A 12867-nucleotide genomic window follows, 5' to 3' on the forward strand; every position below is an offset into this window, starting at 1 on the left:
TATAGTAAAAGTTCAAATGTAAAACAGCCTTCTCTTTCTAAGAGGGTAGAGTTTATTAAAATTATTGTCTCTAAGCATGGGGCCTGAGAAGCTCTGCCTTTCCTCTTTTGTGTTCCCATACAAACAAGTTTAATTTTGGTAAAAGTTGTAATTCTGCTTTAAACATTCAAAATATGGAATGTTTCATTGGCATTTTTAGTTTTAAGTTAATTAATTTAAGTTCTCTTGAGTTTTTGTTTTCTCTTCTGTGCTTTTCAGGCACCTTGCCAGCACAGGACAAGCCCTCCCAGAGGCAGCCAGAGAACATGAATTGCAGCCCTTCCAGAAAGAGATCTGCTTCTGAGAGCACATCTTCTACAGGCAAGTAACATTTGCTCTTCACCAGGGTTGTCAGTCAATGGCTGCACTGCAATAGACAAGGAAGGCAGCAGTGCCTCAGCATAAAGGTTCTGGACTATCCCACTCCAAGCTTTCAGTTGTGTACCATGCCCTTTGTTAAAGCAATAGTAATTACTACAATTAAAGTTGCAGAAGAGTTTCTGCTGTAACCCTTGCTGTCAGGTGTGCCATCCCTCCAAGACATTGTCATCTTAGGGTTTGGAATTGGCCACAACTGTCCTCTAGACAGAGGCTATTTCCTTTACAATTTTAAAACATAAAATATGAAAAAATAAAGGGATGGAAGATCATGGGTGGCCTTCATTAGTGAAAGAAGAGCGAGAAGGTGCCTCGTCCTTTTAGCAGAGATAAGAACAACACAACGATTTGACACTTCTCTTATCTCTGTGTATACCTTTGCTCTCATGTGAAGACTGCAGACTAGTCCAGTAACATTTCTTCTGGAAGACCCCAAAGAAGAATAGCTCTATTTATAGAAGTAAGGGACCCTGGAAAGTTTGGGTCCTTTATAAATCATCAGCACCCTCAACCACCCTCTTCTCTGACAAACTGTTCATGCTTTCTCCTCTGTAGGAAACATGCTCAATTAAAATCTATAACGCTAGCACCTTGTCTCTTTAGGTCCTTTTTCAAAGCTTGCTGCCTGCATAATGCACACAGAAAACACCAATATACTAAGGTAGGCAGGGGACCAGCTGTGATAATTGCTACAGTATGAATAAGAACTGTGAACATACTGTTACATTTGTTACCCGGGCTCCCTGTTACCCTGGCTTGTTTGCCATTGCATTTGTCACAGCTGTGTTTTAGGTTATAAATAAGATTGAAAGGATTAGATTTTTCTTAGTAAATGTCAAATTAAGTGTATATACACAAGCCAACAAAATCTTTCCATCAGTATTAATCAAAATGCACAGAAAGGCAAGGTAAGAAAAATTCAGCTTGAGAACTTGCAATGTTTAAGGATATTTTGTCTTATGTCAAAATATATAATTTGTTATTTAATTATAAAACTTTAAGGCTTTGAATCTGTGTCTACAATCATTAGTGAGTTTTACATGATCCCCTCACACACACAGTTTCCCACAGCTGTGAAAATTTAAACAAATACAAATTTTCAAAAGCTTAGAAATAAATATTGGTTATTATCCATTGTAATTACAAATAAAAATAGAATTCTATTAAGCCTTGCAATCAGGTTTTTGTGTAATGTACTGTGGTTTGTTGTACATTTGTATGGATCTATTACCATGACAATCTACAATGTTTAACAACATGATTGTTAAATAATGTGGTAGTGGGCACCTTAAAATTAAAACAACAGCCTAATCACAATGTTGTTCATTTAGAAGTATGGCTTATTTTTGCTGTGTAAATTGGATTCATGTGTAAGTAACCTGATGGCATGGTCACATGCAATCGAATAGCAGTGTTTATTATCTATAACGGCATAAATTAGATGGGTGGCACAGCTACCAGTCATTGTATAAGCTGCTGTTGTCATTTTTTCTGATTTCCAAGAGCCCACAAGCTGCTGAGATTGCTCAGATTCATAATTTAAACAAAGTTAATTTTTTTAGCATTGTCTTGTACAGAGCAAAGATCTCACATTTTACTTGTTACTTACTTTTTACATGTTCTTTTTAAAGAAACAATTAACAGTTAATTCAATCCACTGGCACAAGCATGTGTGCAGGAAGACTTTGGAAATTCAGGGTGTCTCCTTTACAAGAAGAATGCAGGTAGAAAATTTAATGGCAAGTTATTCATTGCCATAGAGATGAAGCTGCAAAGGCTTTGGTGTGATCACTTGTCTCTTTAAATTTTTTGTAAATTGTAAGCACATTGTGTATTTCAATGTTTTTTTAATCAGAGTAGTCTTTGTTACCAAGTGCTCTAAGCATGCATGACCAGTACAGCAGCTGTCATTGGGATCATATACTTTGTCTGATCCTTTTGGATTGGTTTCAACACAGGAACACCAGTTCAAGGACAGGTCGTCAAATGACACTTTCGAAAACGTGTTGTGTCCTGTAGTTGATTATCTTCAGTTAGTGCAGCTGTGTACATAGCTCAGTTTACTAAACAGATGGTATGCCTATTAGGCAGTGGTTCTCAAACTTTTTGGCTTGTGGCCCACCCTGCTCATCGCAAATCTTTCCATGGACCACCAGTCAACCACCGATGATAACAAATGCACTCACTTATCTCTAAATACCTTAAATACAAAATTATTCATGTTAGGCTACTGGAGCATAAAAAGGTAAATATGGAGCTATAACATAAGGAGTGTTTATTAGATTTTATTGCATATATCATGTTAGTTTACAAAGCTTTGTTTTAACACAGTAAAATATTAATTTATGTCCAAAACAAAAGGTTTCAATATTATTTATGGCGCGGGGAAACTTTTTTTGGGGGGCTGTGACCCACAGAAAAATCAGTTGGGCCACACAAAAGTGAGAAGTAAAAAAACCCTCAGCCTTCACTGATGGGTGCCCACCTAATAAACCTCACACCCTTTACACTACAGCCCCATGGGGATGGGGGCAACTGAAGTCATGGGCTTTCCACAGGCCAGATGAACTCTTCTGGGGTCCTAGGACTAGTAAATTTTGTGCCCCGCCCCCCTGGCTCTGGAGTGGTGCCAAAAATTCTAGAGGTTTAGTGTGTGGGAGGAGACCAGTTGGGAGCAGAATGGGGATGGATTGTGGGGTCTGGGCAGGGACAGTGGTGCAGATGGGAGCGCAAGGGTGGAGGGACTGGCTGGGAAGTAGGGTACAGGAATGGGCTGAGGGTGAGAGATCTAGTTGGGAGATTAGGTTCAGGAGCTGGCTGGAGATGAGGAGTCTGGCTGGGAGAGGGGCCAAGGTCTACAGGGAGGGTACAGCATAGGGGGTGCAGAGGCTTAGTGAAAGGTGTGAGAGGGAGCGAGGTCTGGGCATGAGGGGTCACTTAGCTGACTCTATGCCTCCTACCACTCCCAGGCACCACCACCTGCTGCTCCCATTGGCTGTGATTACAGCCAGTGAGAACAATGGGGAAAGCTTCCAAGGGAGCGTTTTCCGGTGCTGCTGTTCCCCCAGCCAGGGGAAGGGGGAGGGCAGCATGCAGAGCCACGTCTCACCCCCCACCCCCACAAGCACCATGGGGCTGGAGCGCTAGCACTGGCTACCCACTGATGGGGGGTGGCAAGTCCCAACTCACAGCCCATTGCAAGAAGGTCATGGACCACACTTTGAGAACCACTGCAAGAAGGAATCCCACTATGTTTTAATCTAAAAAGTTTTAACAGAGCTAGCGATGGTGTATTTGTTTTTAATATTGCATCGAAAATTGAAAGTACAATGTGAATCTTCCCCTTGTTTCAATGAGAAATGAGGTTGCTGAGTTGTCTGTGTTCACAGTTGATCCTAATAGCTGTGACCTAATGTGTTCTTGTATTTCTTTCTAAAGACCTGTAAGAATTATTGTTACTTGTGCTTGTAGATTTGTTGCTTTGAGAACTCAGCAGTGTATACATTCTCAATATTCTTATCTCTAAAATATTGACTAGGGATTAGTAAACAGTCATTTTTTGAACGGTCTCTACCTTATTCATAAGCACATCCATATTAGCTCTCAGTCTTTCCAAACTACTGTGCCCCTTTCAGAAATCTGATAAGTCTTGTATACCGCAAGATTCATCTCACTTAAAAACTACTTGGTTACAGAGTCAGCCAAAAAATACAGAAGTATCACAGCACACTACTACTAAAAAATTGCTGACTTGCTCATTTTTAACCATATAATAATTATAAAATTAATCAGTTGGAATATAAATATTGTACTTACATTTCAATGTGGTATGTCAGCCTGTTTTTCGCTTGAGGCTTGTCATTCTGGGAGCCAGTGAAGCAACAGCAAAAATTGTTTTTCTCCATATTGAGTCTATTCCTACTTTCAGGGCCAACACTGGCAGTGGCAACAGGGTTCTACTTCTACTTCTGTCCCAGGTTGGACGACCTGAGCTTTGGGTTTGTCCCAGGCCTCAGCGAGGCTAACACACTGGTCCTGTCAAAACAAAAAGCAGTCAAGTAGCACTTTAAAGACTGGCAAAATGGTTTATTAGGAGCTTACAACCCACTTTGGGATCACAAGCCACAATTTGAGAACCATTAATGTAGTATATAGAGCAGCATAAACAACTCATTGTCTGAATGAAATCTTAGTTTATACTAGCTTTACTTGTGCTTTTTATAGAGCGTGTTGTAAAACTTGGTACATATCTAGATGAGTTGGTGTACCTCTTGAAGACTTCAGCATACTTCCAGGGTTCAGTGTACCCATAGTTGAGAACGAGTGAGCTAACATGCTGTCTCCCTCCTGCCAGAAAATGCAAACTTTGTGGTCTGAAGAGGTGGGTCTGTCCCATGAAAGCTCACCTAATAAACCATTTTGCTAGTCTTTAAAGTGCTACTTGACTGCTTTTTGTTTTGCTGAAAGCAGTGCTGCATGCTGTCTTTCCTCTGGAAGTTATGCTTACACCAACATACAATCTGTTGTTTTATGAGTGAGACATTTGCGTAGATGTAATCTCAGTAATTAGCAATAATTACTGTGGCATTTTGTAAATGCAAATGTGTAACTGAAACACACGCATCCCTCGTTAAATGAGTACTTTATTTACGAGTACTCGCTTAAATGTGGGACACATATACTTACCTTTGTTCACTGGATGAGTAGATTTCCCCTGCTAATATGAGCCGTACCCCCTCCCTGTGACTCCAACCTGCCTCAGCCTGACCCCCCGCCACTGACTCTGCGCACCTAAACCACTGCAACCTAACTCCCCACCGGCCCTGCTCACCTAAACCGCCGCAACTTAAATCCCCTGCTGGCCCCTCACACACAAACTGCTGCAGCCTAACCCCACCGCCAGCCCTGCACAACTAAATGGCCGCAACCTAAACCCCCCCACCATCCCCGTGCACCCAAACTGCTGCACCCTACACCCCCCTGCTGGCCCCACGTACCTAAACCACTGCATCCTAACACACACACACCCCCCGCCAGCCCCTCACACCTAAACTGCCACAACCTAAACCCCACCTCTGGTCCCACACACCTAAACCATCACTTTCTTAACCCTCCCGCCGGCTGCACAGACCCAAACTGCAGCAGCCTGAACCCCGACCCCCCTGCGGACCCAGCCCACCACCATGTTTTAATCCTCCCTCCCACTCATGTCCCCAAACTGCCCCTAGACTTTAACCCTGCCCAACCCAAGGTTCACTTACCTTTCAAAAGCAGTGCCACCTGCTGCCACTCCTTCCCCAAGTTAGGAGCACATGGAACCAATCAGAGACTTTTACGCGTATTTTAATGGAAATTTTGTGTCTTTTTTATGAGTTTTCACCTACGAGCAGAAAGTTGGGAACCAATCATGCTCATATAGCAAGGGATGAGTTATAGCAAGGGATCATAGAACACTAGGACTGGAAGGGACCTCGAGAGGCCATCAAGTCCATCCCCCTGCCCCAATGGCAGGACCACATACTATCTAAACCATCCCTGATAGACATCTGTCTAACCTGTTCTTAAATATCTCCAGCGATGGAGATTCCACAACCTCCCTTGGCAATTTATTCCACTGTTTCACGGCCCTGACAGTTAGAAACTTTTTCCTAATGTCCAACCTAAACCTCCCTTGCTGCAGTTTAAGCCCATTGCCTCTTTTTCTATCCTCGGAGGGCAAGAAGAACAACTTTTCTCCTTCCTCCTTATGACTCATAAGAACATAAGAATGGCCATACTGGGTCAGACCAAAGGTCCATCCAGCCCAGTATCCCGTCTGCTGACAGTGGCCAATGCCAGGTGCCCCAGAGAAGGAGAACAGAAGACAATGATCAAGTGATTTATCTCCTGCCGTCCATCTCCTGCCCTTGTACTGAAGGCTAGGGCACCATACTTTACCCCTGGCTAATAGCCATTTATGGACCTAACCTGCAAAAATTTATCAAGCTCTTTTTTAAACCCTAATAGAGTCCTGGCCTTCACATCCTCCTCCGGCAAGGAGTTCCACAGGTTGACTGTGCGCTGTGTGAAGAAAAATTTCCTTTTATTAGTTTTGAACCTACTACCCATCGATTTCATTTGGTGTCCCCTAGTTCTTGTATTATGGGAAAAGGTAAATAATTTTTCTAGATTCACTTTCTCCACACTATTCATGATTTTATATACCTCTATCATATCGCCCCTCAATCGCCTCTTTTCCAGACTGAAAAGTCCCAGTCTCTCTAGCCTGTCCCCATATGGGACCCGTTCCAAACCCCTAATCATCTTAGTCGCCTTTTTCTGAACCTTTTCTAATGCCAATATATCTTTTTTGAGGTGAGGAGACCACATCTGCACACAGTACTCAAGATGTGGGCGTACCATAGTTTTATATAGGGGAAGTATGATATCTTTTGTCTTATTATCTATCCCTTTTTTAATAGGATGTTAGGAATTATTAAAAAAGGGATAGATAATAAGACAAAAGATATCATACTTCCCCTATATAAAACTATGGTACGCCCACATCTTGAGAACTGTGTGCAGATGTGGTCTCCTCACCTCAAAAAAGATATATTGGCATTAGAAAAGGTACAGAAAAGGGCAACTAAGATGATTAGGGGTTTGGAACGGGTCCCATATGGGGACAGGCTAGAGAGACTGGGACTTTTCAGTCTGGAAAAGAGAAAAGACTCCCTTTTAGATACCTGAAAACCGCTATTGTCTCCCCATAATCTTCTCTTTTCCAAACTAAACAAGCCCAGTTCTTTTAACCTTTTTTCATAGGTCACATTCTCTAGACCTTTAATCATTCTTGTCACTCTTTTCTGGACCCTCTCTAGTTTTTCCACATCTTTTTTGAACTGTGGTGCCCAGAACTGGACACAATACTCCAGCTGAAGCCTAACCAGCGCAGAGTAGAGCGGAAGAATGACTTCTCATGTCTTGTTCACAACACACCTGTTAATGCATCCCAGAATCATGTTTGCTTTTTTTGCAACAGCATCACACTGTTGACTCATATTTAACTTGTGGTCCACTATAATCCCTAGATCCCTTTCTGCTGTAGTCGTTCCTCAACAGTCTCTCCCCATTCGGTATGTGTGAAACTGATTGTTCCTTCCCAAGTGGAGCACTTTGCATTTGTCCTTATTAAACTTCATCCTGTTTACCTCAGCCCATTTCCCCAATTTATCCAGATCCTTTTGAATTATGACCCTATCCTCCAAAGCAGTTGCAGCCCCTCCCAACTTGGTATCATCTGCAAACTTAACAAGTGTACTTTCTATGCCGGTATCTAAATAATTGATGGAGACATTGAACAGAACCGGTCCTAACACAGACCCCTGCGGAACCCCACTTGTTATACTTTTCCAGCAGGATTGAGAACCATTAAGAACTACTCTGTGGGTACGGTTATCCAGCCAGTTATGCACCCACCTTATAGTAGCATCAGCTAAATTGTATTTGCCTAGTTTATTGATAAGAATATCATGTGAGACCGTATCAAATGCTTTCCTAAAGTCTAGGTATACCACATCTACCGCTTCTCCCCTATCCATAAGGCGCGTTATCCTATCAAAGAAAGCTATCAGATTAGTTTGACAAGATTTATTTTTCACAAACCCATGCTGGCTGTTTCCTATTACCTTACCACCTTCCATGTGCTTGCAGATGATTTCTTTAATTACTTGCTCCATTATCTTTCCTGGCACTGAAGTTAAGCTGACTGGCCTGTAGTTTCCTGGGTTATTCTTATTCCCATTTTTATAGATGGGCACTATATTTGCCCTTTTCCAGTCTTCTGGAATCTCTCCTGTCTCCCATGATTTTCCAAAGATGATAGCTAAAGGCTCAGATACCTCCTCTATCAGCTCCTTGAGTATTCTAGGATGCATTTCATCAGGCCCTGGTGACTTGCAGACATCTAATTTTCCTAAGTGATTTTTAACTTGTTCTTTTTTTATTTCAACTTCTAACCCTACCCCTTTCCCACTAGCATTCACTATGTTGGGCATTCCTTCATCAGACTTCCCAGTGAAGACTGAAACAAAGAAGCCATTACGATCTCTGCCATTTCCAAGTTCTCTGTTACTGTTTCTCCCTCCTCACTGAGCAATGGCCCTACCCTGTCCCATGTCTTCCTCTTGTTTCTAATGTATTTATAAAAAGCCTTCTTGTTTTCCTTTATGCCTGTAGCTAGTTTGAGCTCATTTTGTGCCTTAGCCTTTCTAATCTTTCTCCTGCATTCTTGTGTTGTTTGCCTATATTCATCCTTTGTAATTTTTCCTTGTTTCCATTTTTATACAATTCCTTTTTTATTTTGAGATCATGCAAGATCTCCTGGTTAAGCCAAGGCGGTCTTTTTCCCTATTTTCTATCTTTCCTATACAGCGGGATAGCTTGCTTTTTGGCTCTTAATAATGTCCCTTTGAAAAACTGCCAGCTCTCCTCAGCTGTTTTTCCCCTCAGTTTTGCTTCCCGTGGGACCTTACCTACCAGCTCTCTGAGTGTACCTAAATCTGCCCTCCTGAAATCCATTATCTCTATTTTGCTGTTTTCTGTTCTACCCTTCCTCAGGATTGTGAACTCTATGATTTCATGATCACTTTCACCCAAGCTGCCTTCCACCTTCAAGTTCTCTACCAATTCCTCCCTATTTGTTAAAATCAAATCTAAAACAGCTTCCCCCCCGGTAGCTTTTCAAACTTTTGGAATAAAAAATTGTCTCCAATACAATCCAAGAACTTGCTGTATAGTCTGTGCCCTGCTGTATTAGTTTCCCAACCTATATCTGGATAGTTGAAGTCCCCCATCACCACCAAATCTGGGGCCCTGCTTGACTTTGTTAGTTGTTTAAAAAAAGCCTCATCCACTCTTCCACCTGGCTAGGCGGCCTGTAGTAGACGCCTAGCAGGACATCACCCTTGTTTTTTACCCCTCTTAGTCTAACCCAGAGACTCTCAACACGTGCATCTCCTATGTCCATCTCCACCTCAGTCCAAGTGTGTACATTTTTAATATATAAGGCAACCCCTCCCGCCTTTCTTCCCTGTCTGTCCTTCCTAAGCAGGCTGTACCCTTCAATACCAACGTTCCAATCGTGTATTATCCCACCAAGTTTCTGTGATGAGTGTATATTTATGAGAAGACTAATAGCATTCCTTTTATTCAAGATAGAGCAGTGTTTATTGTCATAAATCTTATCTGTAAAAACCAACAGGGCATTTTGGGGAATCTGTTAATTTGGAACAAATCAATTCAGCATGGCTGATCTGAAAACTCTCTCTTCCAAGTAACAGTGTACAGGTGAAGTTGCAAAGTGCATAGAACAGCGTTCACATTGTTTAAAGAAATGGGCAAAGTTTGTTTCCTTTTTAAATGATCTTGCAGCTGTCTTCAAGGACCTCATTTCCAGGGTCTTCCAGGTCCTCATTTCTTCAGTGTAGTCAGTTTCATGAGCAATATACATAATAATGTAGTCTCAGAGGAGTAGCCATGTTAATCTATAGCTTAAAAAAACAAACAAGGAGTCTTGTGGCACCTTAAAGAATAACAATTTTTATTAATTAGGTGGTAAACTTTCGTGGGTAGGACCCACTTCATCAGATTCTGGAGTGCTTACCTGTAAAATAAAATTTTTAGTCTTTAAGGTGCTACAGGACTGCTTGGGGTTTTTGTGTAGCTAATGATAGACTCTTGGATATAAAAGCTGCAATGAAAAATTATTCTTGATCTTTAAATAATTTCTAAAATATATTGAAAAAATATAAAACTATATGAAATATGGCTTAACATTTGACCAGCATTTAAATTGTGTGTTCACAGAATTTCTAAGAATTTTATTATTTGTATAGGAATTTATCCCACTGGGGAAAAGATTTTTCTGTACCAAACAGTAGAGCTATGTCTATACTAGAGAGGTTTGTCAGCAAAATGAAATTCACGGCTCATCCACACTAAACATGCATTCTGTTGACAGTAAATTGACACAATGCAGCACTTTTGTCAACTGCCTTCTGCCTCTCTGCCATGAGGCAGAACGCCTTCATCGGCAGAGTCTGTCAACAAAAAACTAGTCTGAATGCTCCAGGACCAGGGAAGAGGGGGTGCCTTGGGCAGACAATAGTCCTCCATGGCGCCCGCCAGCTGGCCATGGGGGACACCCTGTCCACAGATCTATGGTCTCTGCCTCCGGCCATTATTAAAGGCACAGGGAGCCCTGGAATCCCTGTGGCAGGAAACTGAGAGCATGCAGGCAGCAGAGGCACAAGCTGCTGTCGTACACGCCCTCACAGCCGCAACTCAGCATCTCCCCATGCCATGGCAGAGAGCGACACCACGGGGCCATCAAGACTGCTGCAGGAGGGTCCCAGGAGCACACACCCACCCCTGGGGCAGCAAACAATGAGTGCCATCCTGGCACCAGGTCCAAGACCTCATTGGGCTGAGGGCTGAGAAGGCCATTCTTCTTGACCTCTCCACCAAGAGAGAGATGACCCCATCTATACCTGGCTTGCCACTGCCCTGGCAGCACAGGGTCACCCCATCCAGACAATGGAAAAAGTCCTGGCTAAAGTAAAGGAGCTGCACTAGGGATATACCAGGGCCCAGGACACAGCCAGTATCTTGGGGGCAGGACCCACAACCGTCCCCTACTATGCTGAACTCCATAGCTTCCTGAGGGCAGAGGACTCCCCACTCCCCTCACCCGCAGTAGCCACCCTGCTCAGCTGAGGAGGCTCCCTTCCAAGAGCCGGAGGAGCAGCAGCCCGGGACCCAGACAGAGCTGGAAGGTTACACTGCTTCGGAGGCCAGCACGGGAATACTGGTGATTACCCTGGACTCGGGCTCTTCCTCCAGCTAGGCCATGTCCAAGACATTCCTGAACCTGTTTGAGGGACCCTCCAGTAAGTTCCCTGTGCATCGCATACCCCAGGGCTTTGGGGAGGTGGGACAACTCTTGCCACATCTGGAAGTGGGCCAGCCACACGAATGCTGGCCTGACCTCAGATATACCACAGAGGAGTGCAGCTCCCTGTACATGGGCACGCCTGCAGGCGGTAGTCAGAATCCTCTCCCGCAAACAGTGCCGCAAGCTGCTCATGCATGTGGGGACCCCAGGGAGGGCCAGACTGTGCCTGAAGCACCCGCCACCCATGCTAGGACCCCTCAGAATCCAGACACCCTTTCTTGGCTGCCACCTTGATGAGCAAAAGGGAGGTGCTGCAGTCAGCTCGGTCCCCAAGGCACCAGGGACGCCCCATGCAGCCCATAATGCAGGGCACACATGCTGGTGCTCCTGGGACATCCCCATCTCTCAGCCTGGGGGCTGGAGGCTGTTGCCCACGGTGAGTGGTGGACAGGGCTGTGGGGGCTGTGTTGTAGGAATGACTCACCATCTCTCCCCCTTGTCTTCTTTACAGCTTCACCATCCAAGGGTCAGGCCAGCCCCACCTCCCCACCAGGGTCAGCTAGCCCCAGACAGGAGTGGGAGCCAAGTGTTCTGGGACCAGCGCTGAGACAGGCTGGCACCCCACTGCAGTGGGGGTGGTCTGTGGCCAGAGGGGCTGTCACCGGCAGGATGAGGACCTGCAGAGAGCCCACACCGCAGCCCCATGGAGGCTAGCTGACCTTCTGGAATGATGGCTGCGGGAGCACCGGGAGTGGCGGATGCAGGCGTGGGACCAAATGATGTCCCACCTAGACACCATCACCAGCATCTGGCAGGACCAGCTGGCCCAGCCACCAGTGGCTGCCCCCCCCATCCCTGCATCCTTGCCCCCCACCAGCTCCTGCCCCCCCGCCACCCTACCCCCACCAGTCCTCTTCCAAGGGATGTTGGGCCTGGTGTGATGGCTAATGGCCATGACCGCCCTCCCTGGCCTTCCCTGCCATACCAATCCTCTCTCCTCCTCCTGCTGAGCCCAACTCTGCTGTAGCTCCACCGCATTCATACCGCCCTGTGCTTGTGGCCTCAACCCAACCACAGTGGGGACCCTGAACCTGTGACAGGACGGGATCTCAGGGCCGATGCTGCTCAGGGTTCTGCTCCCCTGTGGGGTCACAGCCCCCCACTCCCTCTCTGTATTGATGCTCCCGCAACGCCCTGTCCCAAGACCTCCCATACAAGTTCAGTTGCCCCTCCACCCTCTGTCCCAAGAACCCCCGCTCCCCCATTGCACTGTGTACATAGTTTGTTATGATGGAGTTTAAGTTCAACAAGTTTATCTTCAAGTAAAGTAGTTATTTGTTCTCCAGGGCTGCATCCCTCTTTATTAGGGAGGGGTTGAGACAGAGTGAGAGGGCCACAAGAGGGGTCATGGTGGGGACAGGGTAGGGCTCTGTGCCCGAGGTTCCTGCTGAGGGTCCCCTGGTGAGGGTCGTTGGGAGAAGCTCTCCCTTATGGCCTCTTGGATCCACATCCCAGCC

The 12867-nt window shown here is 45.0% G+C and overlaps 1 protein-coding gene across 6 annotated transcripts in view; it reads left to right on the top strand.

Moving 5' to 3' along the window:
• The window catches only part of ASH1L (ASH1 like histone lysine methyltransferase), a 258896-nt gene that overhangs the window by 98153 nt on the left and 147876 nt on the right, over nt 1–12867 (top strand). For all 6 annotated transcript variants that reach the window (XR_012642903.1, XM_074981321.1, XM_074981326.1 and 3 more), the window contains one exon: nt 259–360. Coding sequence is in view for 5 of the 6 variants with exons in the window: in XM_074981321.1 (XP_074837422.1) it covers nt 259–360 (102 nt within the window). In the remaining variant the exon portion in view is untranslated. The remainder of the gene's footprint in view (nt 1–258; nt 361–12867) is intronic.

This window comes from Carettochelys insculpta, chromosome 30, assembly GCF_033958435.1.
Source record: "Carettochelys insculpta isolate YL-2023 chromosome 30, ASM3395843v1, whole genome shotgun sequence".
In the NCBI taxonomy this organism is placed as follows: Eukaryota; Metazoa; Chordata; order Testudines; family Carettochelyidae; genus Carettochelys; species Carettochelys insculpta.